We start from the raw sequence: 26922 nt of genomic DNA on the forward strand, positions 1-26922 counted from the left end.
GTGTCAGAGGTAAAGGTGTGAACTGAAGCAGGACACTGTCCTGGGAGCTGGAAGCCCATTTCATAGCCACGATGCTGCTGCTCCTATGCTACAAGGCACAGGATTCCCCCTGGGATGGGAATACGAATATAGGCAAACTGGTTAACAGCCGCTAAATAAACTCCACAGGCACTGGAGACAAGACCTAAGGAGGGAGGGAGAAGTATCTGTTATGGACGTCTGTCATAAGCAGCTCACTGGTTTAGTCTCAGAGAGTGTCCCGTTTAAGCCCTGACTTTGTGATGGACACCTTTGTAGCTGGCATCCTCGCTGTACCAAGAAGAGAATTAAGCAATTGCATGTTACAGGCAAAAATTTAAATCAGAGGAGCCACAGTGCTCACAAAGATAGATAAGCACCAGGCTGTATTCCTTCTACATCTCAGAGGGTGATAATTAATTTTGTGTTGTGCCATGGAAGCAGAAAAAATGGAAACAGTTTAGAAGCAGCAGTGATCAATGAAGTTTTATAACGCCCCTAAGATGCATATATATGCTATATCCAAGTTCACAGACAAATAAACTGAGGTGCAGGTATGTAAAATATCTTGCCTGTGGCCATACAGGGAGCGCACATTGACTTCTGGCTGGTGTAACTGGGAGACACTGGAGTCCTGACTCCCAGTCTCCCATTCTCAGCATTGGGTGATCAATGGAGTTGGCTGAGCGAGTGGGATAACCATGGCTGACATCCCTGCAGTATCATGATTCACAACCCTCAATCACTGTTAAACAAATCAAAAATGAAATTACATGTAAAAAGATGGGAACTACAGAGCCTAAAAAATGCAAACATGTTCTTCCCCATCAAATCTAATTAGATTTGCCAAAATCAGTGTGCATTGATCTGTGATTCAAACAGTATGCTGATAACAAATTTTCATGATAGACATGGTTATAAAGCTACTTGACTAGACTATGAATTAGCCCCTTCAGCAGAAGCTCTCAGCACATTTTCTCAGCGTGCTCTTCCACAGGCAGCTCTTAATCCCCAAATCAACAGGCGATCCCATTGTTTAAGGTTTGCCAGGCTCTCTGCTGAGCGTCCAGCAGAGAAGCGAGGCAGGCAGCATATTCACGTTGACTATCAATCTTCATTAAAATAAACACACCATTTTTAGCCACCCATCTAAGCAAACTGTAGTATGTGCTGGGAAAAGACCTTCCCACCACTAGGCAGAGCAGCTTATTTTGTTGTCATGCTGCATAGCTTCACCTCGGCGCTGATGGGTAGAGAAAGCATGCGTTGGATGAAAAGCGTCACATAAATAGACTATCGCTCCAGAAAACCAGCACCACACAGATGCTGTGTGCTGTTATTTGCCTTCCTGCCAGTGCCCAGTCTCTGTCCTCAGGATTTAAGGATGTTATTTTTTTTTCTCAGCTCATGACAGTGAAGCCACGCCGATCTGTTTGGATGGTTTGTCTTATAGCCAAATGATCCCGATAGGTACAAGTGAATGGAAGTGAGAAAACGAGGGCAGAACAGGTAAGTTTTAAAGAGGTCAAAGCAAATCCTTGACATGCCAGGAGAGACCAAAGGACAGGATTTTCCATTTGTGCTCAGTTTCAGCTGAGCTTTGCATCCACTGACATCTGAGAGCTTCTGAAAACGTGCCTCGCCTGAGAGCCAGAGTGCATCAGAGTTTAAAGTTACCCAGAAAAAAAATGGCAGAGGGCCGGCAGTGCACTTGTATCTGTCTGTACACCGGATTTATCCTTTCTCTGCTATCTTTTCATCCAGAAATCGTTACTGCTTCAGGAGAGGAAAACCGCAGCAGGTTTTTTTGTCTGATCTTTAAAAGCAATGAGCATCCCCAACCGTGGTTGGAGGCAATGGGACCTGCACAGCACCTCGGAAAATTGACATCCTCTGTGTTAAATCACGCGTAACAACAAGACCCACCCTGCAAAGCAGTCATGACCGGGATGTTGATCACTGAGCACTGGCACAGGTTGCTCAGGGACTTTGTGGAATCTCCATCCTTGGAGATATTCAGAAGCCATGGTCATAGTCAAAAGGTCATGGTCCTGGGCAGCCCGCTCAAGTGGCCCTGCTTGAGCAAGAGGGGTGGACCAAATGACTTCCAGAGGTCCCTTCCAACCTCAACCCATCTGTGAGTCTGTGATGAAGGGCATGAGGATATCCAGCATGCCAGCTATTTCACCACGGTCCACTGTCAGCAGGAGGTAGCTCAATATAGAGATAAATCACCAAGCGTTTACTGCAGGGACCAAAGGGCTGGATCGTGTATGGCACACTAGAAATGACTGTGTAACTCCACAGCCCAACTTGCCTCAGCATTTTTGTGAGCTCGTTATCCCAAGATTTACACATTTTAAAAAATCCAATGAGTTACAGCACTGTAGTATGGGCATAGTCATGCTAATACGATTTTTTTCCACCTAGAAAGAGATTATACCAGAATAAGCATTTTTATTCCAGTGGTACGGGATGGGTTGGGGGCCAGTGGGGGGTCCTGGTGCAAGTCCTGCCAGTCTGCACCCTGACCCCTGGGCTTCTCTCGCCCTGACCCGGCTGCAATGCCTGTCCTCTTCGCTGGGTCCCTGCTTCACACCAGCTGAGCCACAGTCACACGGAGGCCAAGGAGAAGAGGGCACAGCTTGTCTATACTTAGGTGGTGCCATTAAGATTAACTGTATGTATGGCGGCAGCATGGTATTTTTGTGTGGCTAGGCAAAAAAAAAAAAAAGGCATCAGCTGAGCTCATTTCATAAACCAAAGTAAATGGAACAAGAGCACAGTATGGATTATACACTTTTCAACCTAAATTGCTCCCTGCAAGCTGTGGGTTACTGCGTTTTCCCACCCACACCAGAATTGTCCACCCAAGGCGATCGCTAGCAGAAACGCCCCAGCAGAGACCTGAATGCAGGTCCTGAAATTAGTTAAAACTGGAACGAGCTGTAAAACTTCATGAAATCCTGCCTGCCCTTCAGTTTTAAATTGGATTTGGCTGAACCGGTTTTAAAACTGACTGGAGAGCCAGGACGGGCCAGCAGGATCACCTGGAGAGGCAGACGGTAGAAATTCAGCTCCTCATGCCTACGTTGATCAGAGCAGTGCCCCCTCTACCAGGGAGGGTGGAGTGCTTTGTCTGATAAAAGGCTGAGCTCAGCAGACATTAAAGGAAGGTTGTTAGTAAAGATCAAAAGGTAGGAATGGGAGATAGAGCTGCAACATTTGCAAAGTTACCGAAGCCTTCCAGTGAGAACGAAGAGATAGATGCTGTGATGCTAAATGAATGGGGCAATCTAGATAATGATATCAGAATTAAATTAATTAAGAGAAGATTAAAGAAAGATTGCAAAATTAAGGTTGTAATCCTGGCCCTGTTAGAGTCAATAAGCGTTTTGTGGTTTGTGTGGTGCCTCATGAAGAGGCCGAGATCTGGCTCCCAATGCATACCAAGACAAAGGAAGGTATGAATTGAAAGCTAATTTACACAGAGCCAACTAAATTAGGGAATAAATAAGTTGTGGTGGCCTCGTAGTCACAACATGGAAACCATGCATGGCTGGAGCATCCAGCAGGGTAAATGGGATTCGTATCAACGTCACCACTGGTCTGCACGCTATGGGGCGTTCAGGATGACTTCGGTGTGGTAGGACACCAGATCTGCCATAACTTCTGGCAGGACAAAGCTTTCCGTTCAAAGCATTTTCAACAGATCTGAACCAGTAAAGTGAGTTCACACCAGATCGGCACTTTGCGTTGTGTGGACGCGGTGTGACTGTTCCGGGAGCCAGCACTCTTCGGTGGGATTTACTGTTCCTCTGAGCAAGCTCCCCGAGGGCCAGCAACAGGCACCTTTACAGAGGAACCTCATGGAAACATCAACTGAGCTTAAAATCTTCTGGCACATAGCATTCCTGAACAGGAGTGCATGACATCAATGGAATTTGGCTACTGATTTCAAGAAAAAGGAGTTTGAAAAGGAGTTTGAGGGATGGGGGAACCCCCACGGCCAGGCAACACTGTGCAGCTGCACAGACCTCCGTGGCAGTCACCTCACTGCCCAGATATTTTGCTCCAGCTGCTAAGCAGGTCATAAATATCTGGTGATTATTTTGGCCCCTGGAGCCCCGTTAATGCTTTCGCAGTTTATGTTCACTGGTTTGGGTGTCACACTCAGGTCTCAGTTTCAGGGCAGCACGCTAAAATGAATGGGGAAGGGGTGGATTCATTTTAATCAAGCACCAAAAATTAAATTTCAAATAAAAGTACAGATGCTAATGAATACTTTTGCCCTTGTAAAACATGGGAAAATGCTATATTGTTCCATAAGGGCAGGAGACTCATTTTTTTTCTCACTTTCACAAATGCAAAAGGAGGAAAGCCTTTTTCAGTAAGAATCCAATTTTACAAGGAAGGAATAATATGTTACATAGTTGAATCACTTTGATGTCAGTTTTATTTTGCAATCACTTCGTAAGATATTCATATAGCCTTTTACATTCCCTCAAAGTGTGGAAGTCTAGGCACAATACAATATTATCTTACTCTCTACCATAATGATGAACGATAATGAGAACACATAATAAGATTTTACGTGTGCCCAAAGAAAAATCTGCTTTACCCCAGATGAGAGGAATTTTGCAGATCAAATCAGTATTATAAAACAGTACAATTTATCAAAATAACACAGCTTTTCTTCTCCGAATCCATTGCGAATCACAATGTCTGCAGCCAATACGTGGTGAACTATTAGAGTTTGATGGATTTTTTTTGTAAAATCTCTGTCTATGAAAAATACTTGGTCGATAAAGTAAAAAAAACCCAAACAACTAAACCCACCCTTTTCCTCTCCTGTCCATCACACTTACAAAACATAAGAAGTCTAATATTTGAAAACTAGGTTGCAGCTGTTACACAGTGATGCTGTTTACTGTTGAAAACCCAGCCCAGTCCAAGGCAAAAGTATCTTTGTTCAGGTTCCTGAGAAACTAATGGATCACGTTTGATTTCTCTCTGAAATTTGTATGTGCAGGGAACATGGATTGTAGCATAATGCTTGCAAGATACCTTGTTACATCCTTTTGATTTAGATTCAGGTTACTCCTCTATTCCTGATTTTACTGTGTAGCCTAAAAGTAAATTAGTAAAGTGTGGAATAGTCAAAAAACCCTGATAGAAACTGGGGGTGGAAAGGTCGTCTTTGCTGCCTGATCCAGCATCCTCACTATATTTTCTACATTTTTACTTGTTTTTAGCAACTTCGACACCGGCTTCCCAAAAGCACTCTTGTTGGAAAGCCTTGTTCTGGTAGCAGTTATTCCAGAGCAGGTTTTCTTTCTTGGGACACATGACATGACTAAAACCAAGTTAGTTAAGGAGTGATTGTAGTGCAGTCAAATGAACACCCGAAGAATTCTAGGAAACGGCATTGCCCATATCAGAGTAAATAGACCTAAACAAACTACATACATCAGACTGAACAAATCTGGAAGCTGGGGAACGTGGGGTCTGTCCAGCGCTGGGGTAGGAGCCCACCTGGTCCTGCAGACACCCCTTTTCTGCCAGGGAGGAAGAGCAGGGATATTTTTCTGCTGTGGGGAAGCGTGAAAACCTTTAGTTCACCTTTGCTCTATCTACACAGTTGCAGAGTTGATCCCTCTTCCCCTAATTCATCCATAGCGCAGCACGGCCTTGGTCACAAGCCAAAAAGGGCTTTGTCAGACACTCAGCCGGGCACTAGAACACAGGAACTACCTGCACCGAGAGGCTTTGTTTGGTTCTGCTGTCGTCATGGAGCAGATTAATGGAAGAAAAAGGACTGGAAAGAAGCTCTCGCTCCGGCAGCTGCATCCCTGCGAGCAGCCCCTTGCACATGCGTGGCGCCTGGAAGAAAAATGTGCTGGGAAACGGGAGGGCTGCGGTGCAACTGCAACTTGCGGCGATCCAGGGGGATGTCCGGAGGGACGTGGCTGCGGGAGCAGGGCTTTGCATTTGATCACGCATGCTCACGCTTTAGCCTGCAGAATTTTGGAGGTTTGCCTACTCATAGTAGTTGTATATAAAGCACAATTCCTGTAATTTTTAGTTCTTTTTTTCCTCCTGCTATTTCTGTCCTCTTTCATCATGGACAAATTAGCATGAAGGAAGCTGATGGGGCTAATTAGTTCCAAGCAGTGTTAATATCTCTGCTTGGAACTCTTTGTTATCCAGTCAGATTGCTCCATTTTTGCAGCTTATATTTTAAAACATCTTCGTTCATAGCACCTAATCCTTTATTTCTTCTTTTTTTTTCTTTTTGATCCTATAGGGAAAACGTAATTCCACATAATTGGGACACAGAACCTTGCGATGGAAATGTCATGGTTTAACCCCAGCCAGCAACTAAGCACCACTCAGTCGCTTGTTCACCCCCCCGCCCCACAATGGGATGGGGAGAGAATCGGGGGAAAAAAGTAGAACTCGTGGGTTGAGATCAGGACAGTTTAATAGAACAGAAAGGAAGAAAATAGTAATGATAATAATAACAATAATAAAATGACAATAATAATAATAAAAGAATTGGAATATACAAAACAAGTGATGCACAATGCAATTGCTCACCACCTGCCAACCCAGTTAATTCCCAAGCAGCAATCCAACCCCCCGGTCAGCTCCCCCCAGTTTACATACTGGGCATGACATCACATGGTATGGAATATCCCTTTGGCCAGTTTGGGTCAGCCGCCCTGGCTGTGAACCCTCCCAACTTCTTGTGCCCCTCCAGCCTTCCTGCTGGCTGGGCATCAGAAGCTGAAAAATCCTCGACTTCTTAGTCTAAACACTACTTAGCAACAACTGAAAACATCAGTGTGTTATCAACATTCTTCTCATACTGAACCCAAGACACAACACTACACCAGCTACTAGAAAGAAAATTAACTCTATCCCAGCCAAAACCAGGACAGGAAATTACACATGGTTGCAAGAAAGGTTTTGCCTTGAATGGAAATGTATTCAACAGAACGGTAGCCATGGTGAGATCTGTAGAGAGATCTACATGAAGGGTGAATTTAGCAACAAAATGTAATCACCATAATACATGTCAGGAGCTAACCTACCTAGCTGCTTTCTCCCAGACTTGTGTAGAACAAGAAATAGCTCCACAATTCATATCTCAAGCTGGAAACTGGAAACAGTGCTTGTGGGAACAAGATACATTGCCATCAAAGTCAGCTGGAGTCATGCGGCTCCACTCTCAGCCAACGACTTCTCCCTCGTGTCGCATGGCTTCAAGCACAACCATGCAGATGTGCCTCGTAGCTTGGGCTCCCATGCATTGGTGGCAAGTTGAAGCAAGATTTGCTCAGTAACTACAAACATCAAATGGTTTTGGTAAGCGGCAAATAAAACTTTTTCATATGAACTAATATTCAGCACCAAAGGTCGTACCCTTTATTATCAGAAAAACTAACTTATCTCATTTCCTAGGAAGATGGAGTCTGGGCACACTTAGAGACAAGGTGCATGGCCTCTGTAGAGATGTGAAAAAATACCCTGTCATATAGACAAGAGCCGATTAAGAGGTGGTATTGTCACTGCCTGGCCAGTGTCTCACCCAGCCCTGTTCCCACCTGGATGCACGGTAACTGCAATTCTTCCATGATGTGCATTACTCACATGGCTGAGTCCACTGCCATCAGCAAGATGCTCCAAACGCTTGCACCCTCCTTTCGCTCGAGATCTCTCTAGAAGGTGAATGGCAGAATTAGGAGAAAACCGCCTTTGACTTCCTAGCTGTTATTCTGAATCTTGGATAACGTTCTCGCCGTTGGCTGTCCCCACTGACTCTACAGCTATGCCTGAGATGAGTAAATGACATGAAGGTAGATAAAACTTGCTGAACGTCAAACGTTCTGTACTGGAAATGAAATCCGGCTTCTGTGGCTTTTCTATCTCATTTCTTGAATTTTCTTTTTTTTTTTTTTTCTTTCTAGGCAGGTTTAGGCCTCATCTGCATGGAAACCTCAAGGGGAAACCAGAGGTTAGTTTTTAGTCAGCAGAGCCTTTTTTCAGAAGGTCCCATAGATGTCTTTTTCAAATGAGGAAACAGCAAACCCGTAACCTGGGAAGTAAATCCTGAGTCTCTTCCCAAGCTGTCTGCTTGTGTTAGGATCCCCTATTGTTCAGTGTTATTTTTCTGATAATTCATTGGCAGATGACTCTAACACAGATCAACCAAAAAAAAATAGTTAAATAATCCAGCGTATTAGAAGATGGTTCATCTCTGTAGATGAAACAACCACCTCTACCTTCCATTTTGAATAAATTCAGATTTTAACTGAAGTGGCCTGGCTTATTTCCAGTTTACAGTAATTCTATTCTGCTTACCTGAAATTCTCCTTTTAATACTGACGAAATTGTTTGTCATCTCTCAACTGCCTGCAATGGTTGCAAAGTGCTACAGGAGCAAGAGTGGTTATGGCAGGGGCAAGTAAAGTGATTTCTTTATAGGCAGTGCTAAAATTTTCAAGAGCATCCTCCACTGGCACGAATCTGTTTCCCTGGAAGAAACATGGAACTTCCAGAGGCTCCGATGGGAGCTGAAATAAGCAGACAGGGGTGCTTTTATACATCCCAATGGTCCCCCAGCATATCCTGTATTGATAACATTGAAGTCATTTAGACTATTAGTTGGCTGGAAAACCAGAACTTAGACACAAGAAAAAAAAAAAAAGCTGGAACCCTAAAAATCTGTATTATTAAATGAAAACAATGAGGGTATATGATAAAGGTAATTTTATTTTCACCATAATGGTTTGTTTCTAGTTTCCTTTGATGCCATATTTTGCCTAATGTTTTTCTGGAAGCGAAGTAGCTTGAAATGTCCTTTGAAAGTAAAGGAGCAGCGAGATGAAGTTAAAAATGCTCCTTGTATTTCAAGTAGTATTTTGGTACAGCTGTTTGGCAAGCGCTGTAAATACTTACTGCATTTTATTTCAAGGCTCAGAAGCTTCTTTTATAAGCTTATCTCCTTTATTGCTCCAAAACAGCAGCAAACCCCAGCACTTTCTTATCCATATACAATGCATTACTAACTGAATACAGCCCAGAAACTCCTGTGGGATGTCTGTGTCTTCCGAACGTCCTAACCTCTTGCGCTGAGTCGGAAAGTGGCAGCCACCTTCCTCTTCATTGTAGCAGCAGTTTAATGACCAGGAGAGGTTTTTTACCCCTGCACCCATAGGCTGTTTTAATTTGGTTTTGTTTTTGTTTTTTTTTTTTTACTACATTATTTGGGTACTTTGCAATCCTTCAGCAAAGTAAGAAATGTCATAAATATGAAGTGTCCTCCATAAAATCATCCTCTTTTGGAGTGGCACTTTGGGATCATGTTCATGATCTGGTGTGCTCTTCCAGTGAGAAAGTAGCAATCGGAACTGATGCTCTATTAAATGATGAGAGTAAGAAATCAAAAAACTGCAAGCATCCTATTCATCAAAAGACTGAGGACCTTCTGCAGATACAATAAAAACCCAAAACTGTTCTCCAAATGATTTAAGAAGCCAAAAAATAAGGAGAGGTTTATTAATCACTGTGGTCTAACCTCATTTAACGGGAAGAAATGAGGGGTTTTTGCTAACACATGAAACTGGGACCCAAAGGTGACAGACGTTTTTCATAGTTCGTGGATGGACCTACACCTCTCGGTTTGTTTTGGAGGATGGGGATGTAGTTAGAAATTCTTGAACAACAGCTTGCTTCTGTACCAAAGCAATATCTGAAATAGGGTGCACGCCAAAAGGCAAGTGAAATTCATGTTCTTTTACAATAAGTTATCCTGTCTAATAAAGGTAGAACTTTTCTGTTATTCATAGCTGGAAGATGTCCTGATTTACAGTTCAGATACAATTAACAGTTTCATTTCACATCATTCTTTTTCCTCATAAGTGAATATCTGAATCATACACTGAAAAAAGCAACTGCAGACCACTTCTATAAACCCACTTACAAGCCGGTGGTGCAGACAAATTGAAGAAAAAAGCCTTGCTTTCTCCTGTTTTTCTCAGAGAATGATTTTTTTTTTTCCAAGAAACCTTCAGCCCAGCACCTGAAGCACTTAATCAAATGGGATTTAGACACTTACCTTCTTTTCGAAGCCCCATGGGCAAAATTGTTGGGATGGTTACCCTAGGTTTTGCAGGGCAGAGATCTTTGGCATCCACCCTGTCTATAACATGCTACCTGCCCTCATCCCGTATACACCCACACTCAACCCTTCTTCCCGCTCCAAACTCAAAAGCAATAGAAAACCTGAACCCTCAGTCCCAGTTTGGTTGCTGGCACTGGTGTTATCTGGCAGCACTGCTCCTCAAATGGTTAGAAGCCAAGCAAAAATGTATTTAACGGGAATTATGAAAATCAAAAAGTACAAGGTTCAACTTTTTGAAAAGCACCTTCTTCCCCCACATCAAAGGGCTCATTGATTTCTTGCTGAAGTTCTGACCAAAGTGGAGCTCAGCAGGTGAAAGGGGGTGGGAGAAAAAGATCACAGCTGATCTTAGGAGCTGTGACAAGCAAGCATTTTATGGCCCATCCGAAGCTGATCGTGAGACAATTCCTGAATGCAAATATGATTTAATACGGCTGGCAAATGTTAGGAATCTGTCCGAGCATATTCTCCAAGTGAGAAAAAGCTCTTCTTTCCCTTTGCTCCCTTTTGTATGTCCTTGAACTTTGTATTCCTTGAAATCCCAAGTAACTATTCACATTAATAAAGTGTTAAGGTGTTTGACCAGGAAGATTGGCTTTGCTGATTTCAGCACTTAAAAAGGGAAACCACTCTTGTTTTAACCACTTCAACACTCACCAGCTCAGTTTATTTTCTTATCCCATTTAACTTCTGTTCAAAATCAAACAGGAAGCAATTAAGGTGAGCCTACTACAAAGCAGCCCTCAAAATACGTAGCTGGGTCCCTAGCACAGAATGAAGGTCATGCCCCCCAAATGTAATTATACACATTTGAAAGGAATGCAGAGCCCATACGTTGGGGTGACCAGTGTAAAAATACACCACCTCAACTTCACTTTCAGCAGGCAGATGACCATGGCCAAGACAGACACTGCTACCACCACCTTCATGGAGGCACTGGTGGCAACACAGGTTGAGCCGACAAAGCACATTAGACCAACGATTTTATCTACTTGAATCGATAGAAGGGGGGAGGAAGAAACTCGACTCCTTACTATGCTGCAAAACCATCATCATTTCCTCTCGCCTAACTAACTCCCCTTTGACTTTTGTCAGGTCACTGCCATGATGCGAGGGGGAGGGATGTCATGGACATAAGCATCTAATGACAACAGTGGGAGACAAAGCAAAGTCTTTACACAGGATTTAGCTAATTATATTTTGGGCAAATATTTATTTATCTAAAAACAAAATAAAAATCATTTTTAAAAGAAAAAATGTATTTAAATAAAAAACAAAATTGTGAAATGTTATGGCACAGAAGTTCAAGACAAGTATAAATCCAGTTGCCACAACTGTTGCGTATTAATGTTGCACATTTTTCTATAAAGGCTTTATTAAAGGTATTTACATGGCAATAAGATGTGTAAATATATACAGCAATCTGGGGACAACTTTTTTTTGGGATTCTCATATGAAAAAATGCCTTAAATACAAAATTTTAAAAGAAAAAAGGTTGAAGAGTTCATCCCCAAGCATGAAGAATGTCCCATCATCCCTTATGCCCAAAGTATCAATTATGAGGCAGTTTTGAGGTTCTGGCCAAACCCTTGGGAGATTCAGCCAAGGTTGTGTAGTCTCAAGTTAAATCGCACAGCATGCAGTTGCAACAGTTCCACGTTGGATGGACTGGTGTAGTTCATGAGTGATATTAGAAACAATATTTTAGCATAGTTTCAGTCTCATTTGGGTTATTCTAAGCGATGCCCAAGAGTTCCTACGCACAAGAGTTCCTTAGCTGCTCGAGTTTGTGTTTCAACTGTTCTCTCCTCCGCCTCAACTGCTCTTTCTCTGCGATCAGTCTGTGTTCGTCCGACTGGATGGAAAGAACGTACTCCGTTGCTTTTTTCAGGATGACGACCTTGGGCGCCTTTTCGTTGTTGGCCACCTCGGGTATCTGGTCACGCAAGGCAAAGAAACTCAGCTTCAGCTCGTTTCTCCTCTGGCGCTCCAAGACATTGTGCGTTCGCCTCTTGTCGTTCTCTTCCGAATCTGACGTGCGGGGACTCGAGCATTTTCGGTTGTTGCTGATCTGTTTGAGAACTCTGCCACTGTCCAACTTTAGCCTTTTTGCAGCTGGATATTCAACCTTGGTGGAGGGAGGAGCGGCATAATTGTGCTGATGGATGTTGACGTGACACCGTTTGAGAACCAGCGGGCTGTGGTGGGGCTTACTGTGCTCTTCTGATGTGTCTGTGCTGGACTCTGTGCTGGATTCGGATTCATTCGCTTCAGCTAATGTAACGACATCAATTTCCTCATCTTCCTCTTGTTCTTCCTCTGCGAGGGGAAAAACAACAACAACGAAAGGACTCATAAGCTGATCTGTGCAAATACTCTCAGGACCGCTGTATTTATAAGGGAAGGTTATTCTGAGCTGCGCAGCAAGGAACCCATTGACAAACCCTTCTTAAACCCATCTGAGGCCGCTGGACTCTGCTTTCCCCCAAGAGCCTTTCCTTTAAGGAAGCAACGCTTCAAGTGCAATAGGACACACAGAGCGCGCTCCAAACCCCGGCTCCCTGATTTCAAAAGTTGCAAAGATGTTGCGTAAGTAATTCCGAGGAGCGCAGGAGAGATAGCAGGAAAGTTTAACCTCGGTTGTCAGCAGTACAGCGCAATAAAGCTCCCAGACTCGAGCTGCCCTTAATCAAGGATTTAGAAGGCTTTGGCCACGCCTCAAAAGAAAGCTTACTTAACACACATGTGTATTCAGAGACATTTTCTGAATCCCTCTTGATCTGCTAACTTGTGGAAAATCGAAGGGGGGGGGGAAGGAAGGCTGTAGGGCTTGAGTAGAAACTCACTTTCAAACGAAATTTATGAGGGAGCGGAACACGCTGTCAAATACCTAAGGAAGCATTTCTAAAACTTTCCCAGCCCCATTCACTCTGCAGTCACTTTCACTAGCACCTCCCCGACTGACTGCACATTCCCCCCGCGGCTCCCGGGCGGGATTTCCCTCTTTCCCGGCCCACGGGTGGCACCGGGCACCAGCTTCCCCGGGACACCGCGCTGGAGACCGACTCTGACCCCGTTATGAAAGTTTCTCCCTCCCTCCTCTTTTTTTTTTTTTTTTTTTTCTTTCTTCCCCTTTCCTCACTCCACCCCTGGAGGGAAAACTGGGCTGGTTTTCCAGGAAACAAATTCGCTGGGATTCTCTCCGTGTCTCGCTAACGTGGCATTTCAAAAAGCCCACGCGGGGCGAGGGGGAGGAGAAGGGGGGCGAGGAGGGAGGCGGCGGCCGGGGCGGGGGGGCCGCCGCCCCGCTCCCCCAGCCCCCGGCGGAGCCCCAGCCCCCGGCGGAGCCCCTGGGGGGCGCCGCGCGGGTTCCCACGCCCTCCCCCGAACACGCGTGGGCCCCACTCACCCGAGTCGCTGCTGGTCGTGGGCGGCGTGTCCTCGCCCAGCAGGGACGCGGGGCTGGCGCCGGGCGGCCCGGCCCGCGGGGCCCGCTCGCTGAGCGGGTAGGGGAAGACCACCGAGGGGTCGATGCAGTCGGCGGCGGCGGCGCCCAGGTCGTGCAGGTAGAGGCCGGCCGAGGCGGCGGGCGAGGCGGCGAGGCCGGGCGGCGGCGGCGGCGGCCCGGCGGGCGGCGGGCCGGGGCGGGCGGCGGGGCCCCCCTCCCGGCGGGCCGCCTGGTAGGAGGCCAGCTTCTCGGAGACCACCTTCTCCAGCTTGGCGGCGGCGGAGAAGCCGCTCCACATGCAGTCCTGGATGATGATGGACTTGACGAAGGACTCGTCGTCCGGGTCGCAGATGAAGCTCTGGTTGACCATGTCCCCCCCCGAGGAGCTCGGTCACGATCTCCAGCTGGTCGGCGGTGGAGGGGAAGCAGGAGGCGGCGGCCAGGCTGGAGCGGCGGCTGGGGGAGAGGGGCGGCGTGGGCAGCAGCTCAAACTTCTTCCAGATGTCCTCGGACGGGGCGGGGGGCTGCAGCTCGCTGCCCCGCTGCTGCGCCGCCAGGTAGAAGTTCTCCTCCTCCTCCTCGAAGTAGAAGTAGGGCTGCACCGAGTCGTAGTCGTAGTCGTAGTTCTTGCTGGGGAAGCCGGCGCTGAGCGGCATCGCGGCGGCTGGTGCCTGCGGGCGGGAGGAGGGAGCGGGGGGCGCCCGGGTGAGCCGCGCTCCGCCGCGGGGATCGGCTCCCCCCGGCCTCGGCGGGGCCGCCGGCCCCCCCCCCCCCTCCCGGCGCCCAGCGCTCCCCCCCGGCTCCCCACGCCGCGCCGGCGGGGAAACGCGCAGTCGCGTTCAGCGATTAAGAAAGAAAAAAAAAATATAATAACAAGAAGGGAAAAAAAAAAAAAAAGGTAAACGCACGACCTCCTTTCACCCCCTTCCAAGCTCGGCAGGACAAGCGGGCGGTGCGACCTATATCTACCGAGGGGTCGGCTGCCGCCTCCCGGACCACCCTCCCGCAGCTCGGTCGCCCTGCGTCGCTCGGCTCGGCTCGGCTCCCCGCCCGCCGCCCCTCCGCAGCCGCGCTCGCTCGCTCACACGGGGCAACGCTCCGGCCGGCGCCGGCACGGAGCCCCCTTCCCTTCCCTTCCCTCCCGCGGCCGCAGCCCTAACCTCATCCCGCCTCCCGGGAGCCGGGCGGGAAAGAGCGGCGAGCGCCCGGCAGCTTCCAGCCGAGAGCCGGGCTGCTCCCCAGCCACCCACCTGGGCGTGCGGGCAACGCACGGCGACGGGCAGGCACCTTGGCAAACTTTGCCAAATCTTGTCATATATACATGTATATACGCATATATATATGCATATAAGCAGTATGTGCAATAACCATAACCTGCCCGCGCATACGCGGGAGAAGCAAATGCTTCCCCCCTCCCGCCCAAAAAAAACAAAAACCCAAAATTAAATCAAATTAAAATCCGAGCGCAACAAAAAGGATGGGGAACGCCGGTGCCCCGGCAGAGGAGAGCGTCCCTCGGGAGGGACCGTCGGTATCCACGTCCGCGGAGCGCAGCCCCGCCGGCAGCCCGGGTGTCACCGGCCCGTGTCAGTCCAAACGCCACGACCGCGGGGGATCGAGTGATGGCAAAAGCAGAGCCCCGCAACTCACCGGCTTCTCCAACGCGCCAGCTGCGAAACGTAGCGAGGCAATTATTGCGGGCGGTGCGGGGATCAACAAAACAAGGAAAAAAAATAATATAGATAGATATAAAATAAAAAATAATAAAAAAAAGAACCGCAGGAAAGGACGGAAAAAAAAAAAAAAAAAAAAGACAAGACGCCGGGAGAATGTAGATCTCTTCCTCCCACCAGGGCTTAAAAAAACCACACGGAGCAGCGGAGAGAAGCCGCCTTCCCGGCGTGCAGCAGATCGTAGGGTCCAAGGCGGCGCGGCGCGCTCTGTCCGGTACAATAGAAGTTTAGTTGCTTTCCTCCTTTAAAGCGCCGGCGAGGGGCGGGCGGAGGTGCCGCGGGGGCGGGGGCAGCACCGCGGGCGCGCTCCCGCCGGGCGCGCCGCCGCTCCCCCTGCCCGGCCCCCCGGCAGCCGCGCAGGCTCCGCGCTCCCGCCGCGGGGAGGGGGCGCCGCGAGGGGGCGGCCGCGCTGCTCCGCGCTGTCCCCCCCCTTCCTCCTCCTCCTCCTCCTCCTCCTCCTCCTCCTCCTCCTCCTCGCTGCTCCTCCTCCTCCTCCTTCCCGCCGCCCGGCTGCGGAGAGATCCGCGCCGGCGCTTTTCTCCCTGCCTCCGCCGGGCGGGAGGGAGACGCGCCGGCGGGAGGCGATGCAGCGCTCCGCGGCCTTTTTTTTTTTTTCTTTTATTTGTTTTACTTTTTTTTTTTTTTTCCCTTGGCGTTTTACTACGAGCCGCGCAAGGAGAGGTCGGAAGTAAACATAGTAAAAAAAAAAAAATAATAATACTAGTAGGGATTAAAAGGCAGCTCCTCGCCGTTCCCCTCCTCCCGCCGGCTTTCCAGCAGGGAGAGCGCGATGCCCCCCGATGGCGGCGGCGGGGGAAGGGGCTTCACCCCCTCCTCTACTCCCCGCCTCCCCAAGAGGCTTCGGCGCGCACCGAGGGCGAGCTGGCCACCGCAGGGGTGGCCGAGGGCCGGCGGGGGAGGCGCTGGCTCCCGGCACAAAGGAGCGTGTGTGGCTCGGGCACCCCCCGCCCCGGTCGCCGCTTGGTTATCCCGCCTCTGCCGGCGCCTGCAGAGGATTAAACCGGGAGAAGGAGGCTGGGGGGGGGGGGACGACGGAGGTAGAGCCCCGCGGGGGTCACCTTGCAGCCACGCTCCTTCGGACGGTCCCCGGGTGTGCCCCCGCCCCGGCTTGTGCCGCCCCCACGCTGACCCCCACCGGCGGCCCCTTCTTCCCCAGTCCCGGGCTGACCCCCCCTCCTTTCGGCCATCCCCGAGGGGGCGCGGAGCCGCGGCGGCTGCCGAGTCCCGACGGGGCAACCCCCGCCATCCCCCCCCCCCCCCCCGCCATCGCGGCGGGCGGGCGGGCGGGCGAGTCCCGGCGGGACCGCGGCCCCGGCGAACCGTTAGCCACCGGCGACCCGCACGGACAGCCCGGACCCCCTCCCGCCGCCCGGGCGGGCGCAGCTCACGCACCTGCGGTTCCCTCGGGGGGTCCCCGGGGCCGCCTCCAGCCCCCGCCGACCTGCGCCCCGCGCATCCCACCCAGCCCCCGCCCGCCGCGCTGGGCTCCGCGCTGGCGGGAGATGAAGGGACACCCCGCTGTGCCCCCCCCCCCCCCCCAAAACCGCTTCGAGGCGGCTGTCCCGTCCCTACCGCGGGCACCCCCGCTGGGATTTTTTTATTTCTATATGTGTATTTATTTATTCACCCCCCCCCCCCCCCAAGCATTTTTCTAAGCACACGGCGAGCACAAGCCCTGGGGGGGGGGGTGTGTGTGTGTGATGCGGAGCGCGGGGCCGCCCCGCAAGGCGGGAGGCCCCCCCCCCTCCCCCCCCCCGCTGAGGCTCCCGCCGGCGCGGGGGGGCGGCCCCGCTTTCCCACGGCCGCGCCGCTACCGTGGGGCCATCGCGCCCTCTCCCGGCCGGCCCGCGCCCGCGGGAAGCCGCGCGCAGCCCCCGCCCCGGGCACCTGCGGTACCACCCCCCCCTCCACGCTGCTCCGTGGGGTCCCCCCCCCCAATACTTCCCCTGCCCCAAAATACCCCTCCCCCTTTTTTTTTTTGTCCACCGTTTCTGCTGAGCAGCGTTTCTTCGCAAGCAAACTTGTCACGGAGCAGAGGGCTGCAAGTGAAATTTGGACTGTTTTCTCCCATCCCATGTCCTGTTGGTAAAGGAGGGACAGTTTTAAGCAGAAAGGGTGATAAAACAACCATGTATAGTCATGATGTAGATGCTTCACCTAGTGACATTTCCAGAATCAGATTTACCCTCGCTCAGAGATAGCTTAAAATACAGCATGCTATTTTTAAAAAACATCACCCTCTGTCTATAGTAGACCTTGCTGCTGTGAATGGAAATAACGTGACTAAAGGCAGGCCTGAACTCAGCCAGAAAGGTGCAAGATCTGAATTAATCTAGTTACAACTAGTGTAAAACGCAGTGTGGGCACTTTTATCTATTTAAGTACAGCATCAGGATAGCCAGATAGGCAATAAATGTCCTCAAAATTGTAAAAGCCATTGAAGTTCAGCCGGAGCTGGTGACAGTAGAAATATTTTGAAATTACAGTACAGATAGGGTTGAAAATCGTAATCCCATTCATGATTGCAATATAATCATAGGCAGAGCAATTAACTGTAGTATCACAGAGGATTATGACTTGAAGTGAGGAATAAGTAACGTGAGCAGATGGACTCTTAAAATACCCTGTGTTCACATGAATGGAAAAACAGGAAAGGAGGATTGGAAGAAAAGTGCTATTGAAACAATACAGCCTTCAGAGGAAACAGTCTTTAAAATATTCTACAGGGTTTCTTCAGATCTCATGCAGACTGTAAGTAAGTTCCCTTTTTCTTGGGGCGCCAACTCCGAGGTGTACCAGTGCAGCCCTTACGTGGCAGTTTTAGTGGGGATGAAGACAGACATTTCCCTCCGATTTCTTACATCCAGCCCCAGCTGTAAAAGAACACAGGCACGGTACGAAAGCAGTAAGTATAAATCTCCAGTAAAAAGGCCATTTTGACAAAATAGCTGTTATACGGAAAGAATAAATACACAAGTATAACATTAAGGAGACAGCACAGTCAATGTGATTGTTTTGGCATGGGGGGTTTAGTGATAAATAAGAAATGGGAGGGGGCTGAGCCGGGAGCCTGGGTGGAATTTATGTGCGATGGCAGAGTGGGAACCTGTGAGAAGCAGAAACGAAAGCAAAACCTGAGAGAAGTGGAGATGGTGGAAAAAGCTCTCGCACCTCTCTGCGTCTGGAAAACCCTGAGACAAATCGTAATGTTATGCGTGCCTATGCCACCTACTGCATGTTTTATTTTCAGGAGACACCTGCAATTTCTTTTTCAGTGGACAAGAAGCCATCTAATAATTGTAGGGTCACCATGAACGCGTAGCTATCTTCAGAAATTTCTGCTGAAATTTTCACTTGACCTCTCCACGGCTTTGCACGTTGCTGGTTTTCCACCAGTGAGAAACAGGAAAGTACCAACTAGATATTAATTAGTCCTGGAAAGTCCTAAGTCCTTGTTAGGAGTGAGAGAGTTCACCCAATGAGAGATTTACCCAAATAAATGTGGTCCTTGCACTCAGAGCCATTAAAATAGGTTTAGCACACCTATGTGCATCTGATAGCACCTGTGCAGGGAATCATATCTCCACAGCTGCCCCAATCGCCCAAAGGACCCCGGTCCAAAAAGCAGGCCCACGCTACAGGGGCAAGAAGAATCGGATTTGCCTTATTACTATAAAAACCAGAAATGTGTTACTTTTTCATGTTTTTCAGCAGCTGTAATTTCTCTAACAATAGGAGGTGAGATGTGTGTAGGCAGAAGCTGACAGTGTTTCTGCAAGCTGCACAGTATTGGCTAAATTAATAACGTCTTCCTACCCCCCTCTTCCAGGCTCAGGAAGACTCGTATGCTCACTAACAAGTACCTTCTCAACGGACTTCCCCAGCACAAAGGAGAAATGCAGACATCTGGGAGGGCCACTGTCCTTGTCTGTGTACCGTGGTGAAAAACAGAGACCAAAATACACCTCCTGTCGAAGACATAGAGGGACCAGCGCCACTGCAGTTTCCATCATTGCGAGCCCAGTATAGCAGCCCCAGCTGTGGGCTACAAGTCTTTTGAATGATAATACAGTCTGCAGAAGAAAACAACAGGTTTTGTAGATGATGTGTCATCAGTAAATATGAATGTGAGGATCTCAACAGTATCATAAAATAATATAAAATAAAATAAAATAAGAGAAAATAAAATAAAATGAACCAAACCAAACCAAACCAAAATAAAATAAAATAAAACAAAACAAAATAAAATAGTGCTAGTTTTAAACCAGCGGTAGCGCATATCAAATACTAAACTCTCGTCTGCTGTTGGAAGCCAAGGCTGTGCATCCTCACCTTGTGGATGTCCACCTTCAGAAAGTGATGTCATGGGGTCACTGAAAGTGGCATCTGGTATAATTATTTTACATTCCCGCATGCTCTTAGCTATGTGCCCAAGAGTGCTTGCAGCAAATGTGGCAGCTTCTTCCTCTGTACCATGCTTCTCGTAAGCTGCCAGCCTGATACTCACTATGGAAAAATTCAGAACATTTATTGCCAACAGGAAAAGGGAAACACACAGAAGGAAATAGAAGAAAACTAAATGGGGAGAGGGCCGGGGAAAGAAAGAGTTATGCTGATATTAAATTAATCCCCCAGCACTGCAGTGAGTACCACATCTCTCACAGAAACGCACTGATATCCCAGAAAAGTAGGTTTTGTCATCAAGAGAATTAGGACAGAGCCTGAACTTCTCCTCTGGCTTGGGCTGCAAACACCAATCTTCAACCCAAACCAAAGGAGATTTGAAACTATCATGCCCAGGATCTAGAGTTAGGACTTTTTTTTTTTCTTTCATTTTTTGATTGTTAAACCTAAACATTTTAGATGTTGACCCTGCTTCATAGCTGATTTTTTAATCTGACGGTGCATATGAAATCACATCTTTAGTGAAACTAAAACATTAGCTGTTTTTAAAGGCGGTCTGGCATCATACAGGTATGTATCAGTATGTATTTGTCCTGCTTTATCCTATTCTTTGCGATTGTAAAATAGAAGATGGCATCAGGAGTGAAACACAGGAAAATATCTTTATCGTAATGTAACTAACTTTTCTGACTACAAAGAATGAAATCCTTTTCACCAGCTTTGGTCTTTCCATCATGTGCAGCCTTTCCTTTTTTTGCTTCAGGGTAAAATTACCACAGCTCTTAATTTGTTTACAGACAGTTTCACTTTGCAGTTCTTTCAAACCATCACAGTTTGGGTATCAAATTTTAGTTTGTTTTCAAACAGGGCAGCCCTTGATTAGTTTATTCTTAACTATATAAAATAAACCCATTCAGATGCATATACAACTATTTTAAAATCTCAATACCAGCTACTTAATGCTAGCTATTTTTAAATACACTACCTGTAAACTAATCTAAGTTCCATTGAAGCAACCCAAAAATAGGAGTAGAGTTTGAATCAGCCCTTCCTACACAAATTAACACCTTTTGACATGGGCAACTGGGAGGTACCGAGCTAACACCAGTAGTTTTGGCATTCCTTGATAGAAGAGAGTTTTGTCCAGCTGTGGATTAATAGTGAATTACAGGAAATCTGCACTGATTTAAGTGCATGATAAATAAGGAGATCTTCAAGGCTCTTGTGAAAGATAAACAGTTGTTTTTGAAAGTCTCGGTAATTTAAATTTCTCTTCAAAAAGAAAAAGAAGAGCTGTTTCAGAACAATCAGCCCCAAAAGGCCAGTCATGCATCCCCAAGGCCTCCACATTCTCTGAATTTTATGCTGCAATTATCAGATTGTCAAGACGTCCCAGCTCTGCTTGATTAAGTCCTCTTTAAAGTATTATGGCTATTTGCAACTACTTAATGATCCTTTCAGGTACCAACACTGTCAAGACTTTCTTTAATTTTAAAAGCCTTAGTCTTTAGAGCTAGGATGGGATCAGAGCCTCTCCATTGCATTGCTCCAGCCCTTCAAAGTTGGCAGGTGAGTTTTTCTGAATGATGCTCCCCGTTCTCTGCCCTGCACAAGACAGAACATCACACGTGAGGCAGCAGGAATGAGCCTTTCTGCCTACCCCTGTATGTGGAGCCACTTCCATATTGCACCCGCAAGTGCAGAGAGTCCCCCCGCGCTTTGCTGTGACGCCGAGGGGATCTGCGGAGCCTGTGCACCCAGTGGGAAGGAGCTCCGGAGCCCCATCGCGGTTGGAAAGCAGGGAAGGATTGGAAGTTATTAGGCAGGTTTCTTATTAATGATCAAGAAAAATAAACAACCCCTCTTGCAGCAACTTCCTTGCAGGTTTGGTATGAAAGCAGAGGAGCACGGAGCTCACTGTAGTTAGTTCTTACGGCACGTCCTGTGGAGGCACAGCTTCAGAAATATCTGAGTGTATCAGATATTATCTGGAGGAAGGAATGTGTCAGCTGACAGCAAGGCTGGAAACTATTGAAACTATTGTCAGCTGGGCCATTATTATAATTATCTCTTGTCTCTTTGAGAATTAATATCCAACAATCCTGTCCCGTCTACGAACAGGTGAGAGGATACAACCCTTCCAGGAATAATGCAGGTGGTTGCAAAATAGCTGCTTTCAAGATGAGGCATCTGATTGCTACCAAATTAACAGGTTCAGCCACAGGAAAACATTCTGGGAAAGAAAGTAACCCCATAGAGGGAGAATCTCTAAAAAAGTAGATATGTATGGGCTTTGGAAAACACTGGAGGCTGGAGGTATTACTGGCCTTGTTGCAGCTCTTAGGTGGTTGTATTTGATTTTTTGGGGCAGGTGGAAGTGTGTATGCAATCTACCCAACTGAACCAATGCGAAGTCCAGAGCTCTGGTTCAAGCTGTTGGTGAAGATTGTCTGAGCTCCCTTGTCTGGCTCCCTGCTGAGCAAGCTCAAGAGCACTCATAGGTTTTGCTTGTCTTGCTCAGCAAGTGAAATGATGATGTTCTTGTCATCAACCCTTATATTAATCTTGGAGCTCCTGTTTGATCATGTCTTTATGGGAGGGAGGAAGATGAGCTTGTAGCAGGGAGTTTGTAGGTATTTACAAGAAACATTTCTCACTTAAGGTGTCTGTCTGGCCTCCGTGAGTTTCTGCTATCAAGTCACGCCTTCTCGGGGCTGGTTTATGGAAGAGAACGGTCACATTTAAAAATTACGTTGGTGACCTGGGAATGAGCACAGTTGGCCTCTGCAGTCAAGGACAAATCCTTTTCAGTGCTATCTCAATGAAGTTAACTTTCCAGCCACATTCAACCAAAATGATACTGACTCTAGCACTGAGAAATACATACCAACAACTGAGCGCAATCGCCCTCTGCTCAAGTTAGTGTGAAGCTGACACCTTTCTCATGGGTAGTACTCTGTGCAAAGCCTTTCGGAGTAGCTGCTCACAGCGCAGAGCAGGCCAGTGGGGAACATACTGTCAAACTGAGTCCTAAAAAGGCACCAGATGGTTTCTAACTCTTCACACCTAAAAACCTCTTCATGCATTCAGCTGTTACAGTCTCCTAATAATGTCATGTGGCTGATAACCCTAACCTCTCCCTAGCTTTATTATGCTGTGCAGTTAATTCTGAATGGATTTGGGCATACGTTGCCAGGTATAGCAAAAGCGTTACCTTGGCTAGATCAGGGCTTGCACGTTCCAAGGTTTCTGGGTCCTAACTGTCTCAGGCCAGGCACCCACAAGTAACGGATACCACTGAGAAGCGTGGCTTAAGCCATCAGCGATGGTCATGTCAGCAGGCTTTGGTCGCGCAGTGTTACAGCTTCTGCGTTCCTCTAAGCTCTTTGTATCGCTGTTTTAGCGTCGGTTTTGTTACTTTTGGTGGAGTTTAGTTTACCAGCAGTCAGAGCAAATTCAGAACTGTCTAACAGCACTCAAACCAGATGTCTTGGGGAGATGAAGCATTCTTATCTGTGGCTGCTGCTGCATTTTGAAATGAGCATGAGAGGTAAATACATCCATGAACATTTGCTGCCAGTATGGATTTAAAAGCAAAACACAGTCAGAAAGGCTACTGAAAAACTACTTCACTTGGCTGATAACTCAATTTGTTGATAAGAAAGAGGGAGTGTTTTGTCTCTCTGTATCAGATAAGGGACTTATCACTCCCTGCACTGTTGATGATGAACATGTTCATCTGGTAGATAGTGGCAATAAAGCCACATCTCCCCTTTGCACTGCAAGACATATGCTGCATCAAATGAAATTACGGGAAATGGATTTAAAACACTTCTTGGTAAATGTTTTTTAAACCAATTTATAATTAACCTGTGGAACCTCCTGCTGCATTTTATCAGAAAGGGAAATACCATGCTTGAAAATGGATGTTTCCTGTGAGCAATAACATGAGGACATAAAAAGTGTAAAAAGAGGGGAGAAAGGACATCATTGGTAAGGGCTAGGATTGCCTAATTTAAGAGGTGGGCTGTAATTGAAAGTGTGAGGTTGTATTTTCTTCCTGCACTATCCAAATGCAGGTTGTTGCTAGATATAGATGTATTTCTGAATCTGGTTGGCAATTTTTTCATTCTACGCAACCAGACCCACACAACATTGGGGCCCACCTTTGCCAGGAGAGCAAGCCTGTCGGGGATGGAGGGACCTTCTGTCACAGCTGTTTGCTGAGATGTTTAAAGCACTTCAACAGTTTGATCCTGCAGTGCAAAAAGACCCTAATTGGGCATGTGCTTATATCTGTGTTTTGTTGCCCAGACTGGGGAGACCTCAGCAAGAAGATGTCAGGGTGCATTGCAGCACTACCCAGACTAACTATTTCAGGTCTGGCTGCAGAGCCAGACTGTAAATACAGGATGCGAGCGTGGGTACAGAGCCACATGAATGCCTTTTACTTCCACTGCTGAGAGTGGTGTGGACAGAGAGAGCTTGGATCTGTTGGTGCTCACCGATGGAAACCAATGCAGTGGGTTGTACCCACATACCTGCATTGATCCGCTCCTCGAAATTAAGTCTGAGCTTCAGAAAGCTTGAGTGCTAGTCCAGGCTTTGACTTGGTAGGAGCAATGCTGCTTCACTGTGCCTGTTTCTCCATGTCTTGGTTGAGTTTGTGCATGGCAGAAACTGGGCTAAGTCTCCAGAAGTGGCTGTGCACTGTGCACTGACGGGCAATGCCAGGGGACTGCTGAGACCCAGCGTATCAAACACAGGTACCAGAGGACTAGGGCCACAAACCCCAACATGAAAACTCCAAAACTTGATTTAGGACTAATTGGTCCTTCTGCAAGGTGATTTTGTTTTATTTTCTTACTTCAGAAGATTCTTGGTGTTGCCTAAGTCTAGTCCTTCCTCCTACTGACATTCAGACTATGTCCCTTTCTCAAACTGGGGAGGGTTGCAATTATGACTGCAGTGGCAAGAAAAGCTTTGATCAGAAATTGGCCTGACAAGGAGTGTGCTGAGGGATTAATGCAGAACTGACTTCATCAGCAGCTGAGAGCTCTGTGGAGGAGGAATTTAGGTGCTTCTTACACCCTCAACAATGCAAAGCAGCCATCATCAACAAGGTGTTCCCCAGAGGATGCTAATCACTCTCCTCCCTCTTGATCAGCAGTTAAGAGTGTCTCTCTTCTTTCTACTTATTGCCTCGTCAGAGATGCCAGAGGTATTTCTTAGAAGATAAGAAATTATTTACACCCAGCCTTAAAAAGGAAAGAAAATGTCCTGAGTGAGATACAACCATTATTGTTACTGTTATCATTTGTATTGCAAAGGCACCTAACCATGCTCAGACCCCATGGTGTAGGGCCAAGTATATTTTTTCAACCGTACTGCCTGCTTTTGCTCTAAAAGGGTTTGTGAGGTGTGCAATAGGGAGGGGGGAGGGTGGTTTAGAGGGTGAAAGTACATGGTCCAACACAGCATACAGGAATAGAGTAAGGGAATCTGGGAAGCCCCAGATTTTCTCTAACCTATTGTGGCCTGTGTGTTTGGGAAGTAGGCAATATCTCTGTTTCCTATTCTCTTCCATTAGGACTTATCTGCAGATCCAAACCATAGCGCCTAAAGGATCTAGGATAACCCTCCTGTACCAGTATAGCTCCCGTCTAGTTCTTCTAGTGTAGATGTACCCTCCCATAAGTGTCATAGGAAAGGGTGATGAGAGATGGATCTTGCTTTTGGTGAGAACTGAAATAAAAAATAAGAATATATCACTTTAGGACCATCTAGCTCTGCTCCTTACTAAGGACTGTGCATTCTTTGCTTTTTTTCTTTTTTTTTTAATAGATCACCACAGAAATTATACAAGTTAAGAGTTGAGACTACTGAATACTTCAGAATATCAAATTCTGCCCACATGTGATGAGAAGTTTAGGTAGGTATGTATGCTAGCCCCCACAATGTGCTAATATCTACAGCTATTACGTTGTTAGTGGTCTGATATTTAACCAGAAGCTATCTCTGCCTTTAGCTTATGATTGTCTCAGCTTCCCTTGTTGCTTTTTCCCTCAAAACAAAGAGAGAATGTTCTCTGATGATATTGTGTCTATGAAGCCAAAGGCTGTGTGTGTGTGCTGTGGAATTTAGTCATAATATTTCTAATTGGAAGGTTCAAGGTCATCCTTGCTTTTACACGCTCGGTCATTCTCCTCCTGCACTGCTGGCAACGTGAGAGGTGTTACACACCTCCTTCAGAGTCCCAGAAGCTGCTGTTTGCTAAACACTGAATAGATGGGGTTCTCCAGGAGTCCAAAATGGGAAATCTCTTGGATTATTTTGTGTGAGGAGGATTCCTGACTGCCCTTAGCTTTTCTGTACCTGGAAACTCTGACCTACAATCCATTTGTAGGTGACTCAATCAAAAAAATAGAGCATAAGGAGTGTAGGTGTGTTACACGCCTGCAACACTATGATCAAGACAGATACTGAACAGCTTTAAACCAGCAGACCTCAGTACCTACAGTCCCATGGCAGCTCAGAGCTTAGACAAAATTCACTTACTTCGCTTTGCCCATACAGGTTTTAGAGCCTCTTCTGAGGTCAGCAACTGGTAGAGGAGGGCCTGTACTATAAACTGGGTAGCTCTGAGATGCCTCAGATGTCAGCGCATCACTGCATTACTGCTTTCCACAAAAGCTGCAGTGTAGACCTACCCCCACTGCCAAACGCATTGGTATTGCTGAAAACCTAAGGGAAAGGTCTGGCAGAAGAAAAGGGGTAGTCATCTGCAGATGCGTGCTGGTAGTTTGTCTGAGAAACTTCTGTCCCTCGCACAGGGCTGTCTCTGGCAGTTATCCTTAGCAGGGTCGTTCGCTTGGCGATGGTGATTATTACTTACAGGTTTCCCCATGCCATTGTCAGGGGGTGTTTTGGTGGCCACACAAAGACCCTGGAAGAGGCCAGTGGTGAGGATGGATTTCTTAGTGTCCCTTCCAACCGCCTCAGGAACCTCAGGACCCCTTTACACCTTCAGAACCAGAGATGTTAATGAACATATCTGTCTCCCAAGCATAGCAGTGTGTAGGAGAGACTGCACCATGGAAGCAGACACA

General features: G+C 47.4%; 1 protein-coding gene across 1 annotated transcript; it reads right to left on the reverse strand.

Annotated features, from left to right (window-relative positions):
• Positions 1–11404: 11404 nt before the first annotated feature.
• Positions 11405–15073, reverse strand: MYC (MYC proto-oncogene, bHLH transcription factor). The gene is given in 4 exon segments (XM_030012724.2): positions 11405–12526; positions 13617–14034; positions 14036–14326; positions 14741–15073. Coding segments are annotated over 3 exon segments (1257 nt in total). The 5' UTR covers positions 14312–14326; positions 14741–15073; the 3' UTR covers positions 11405–11963.
• Positions 15074–26922: the final 11849 nt, after the last annotated feature.

This window comes from Aquila chrysaetos, chromosome 4, assembly GCF_900496995.4.
Source record: "Aquila chrysaetos chrysaetos chromosome 4, bAquChr1.4, whole genome shotgun sequence".
Lineage (NCBI taxonomy): Eukaryota > Metazoa > Chordata > Aves > Accipitriformes > Accipitridae > Aquila > Aquila chrysaetos.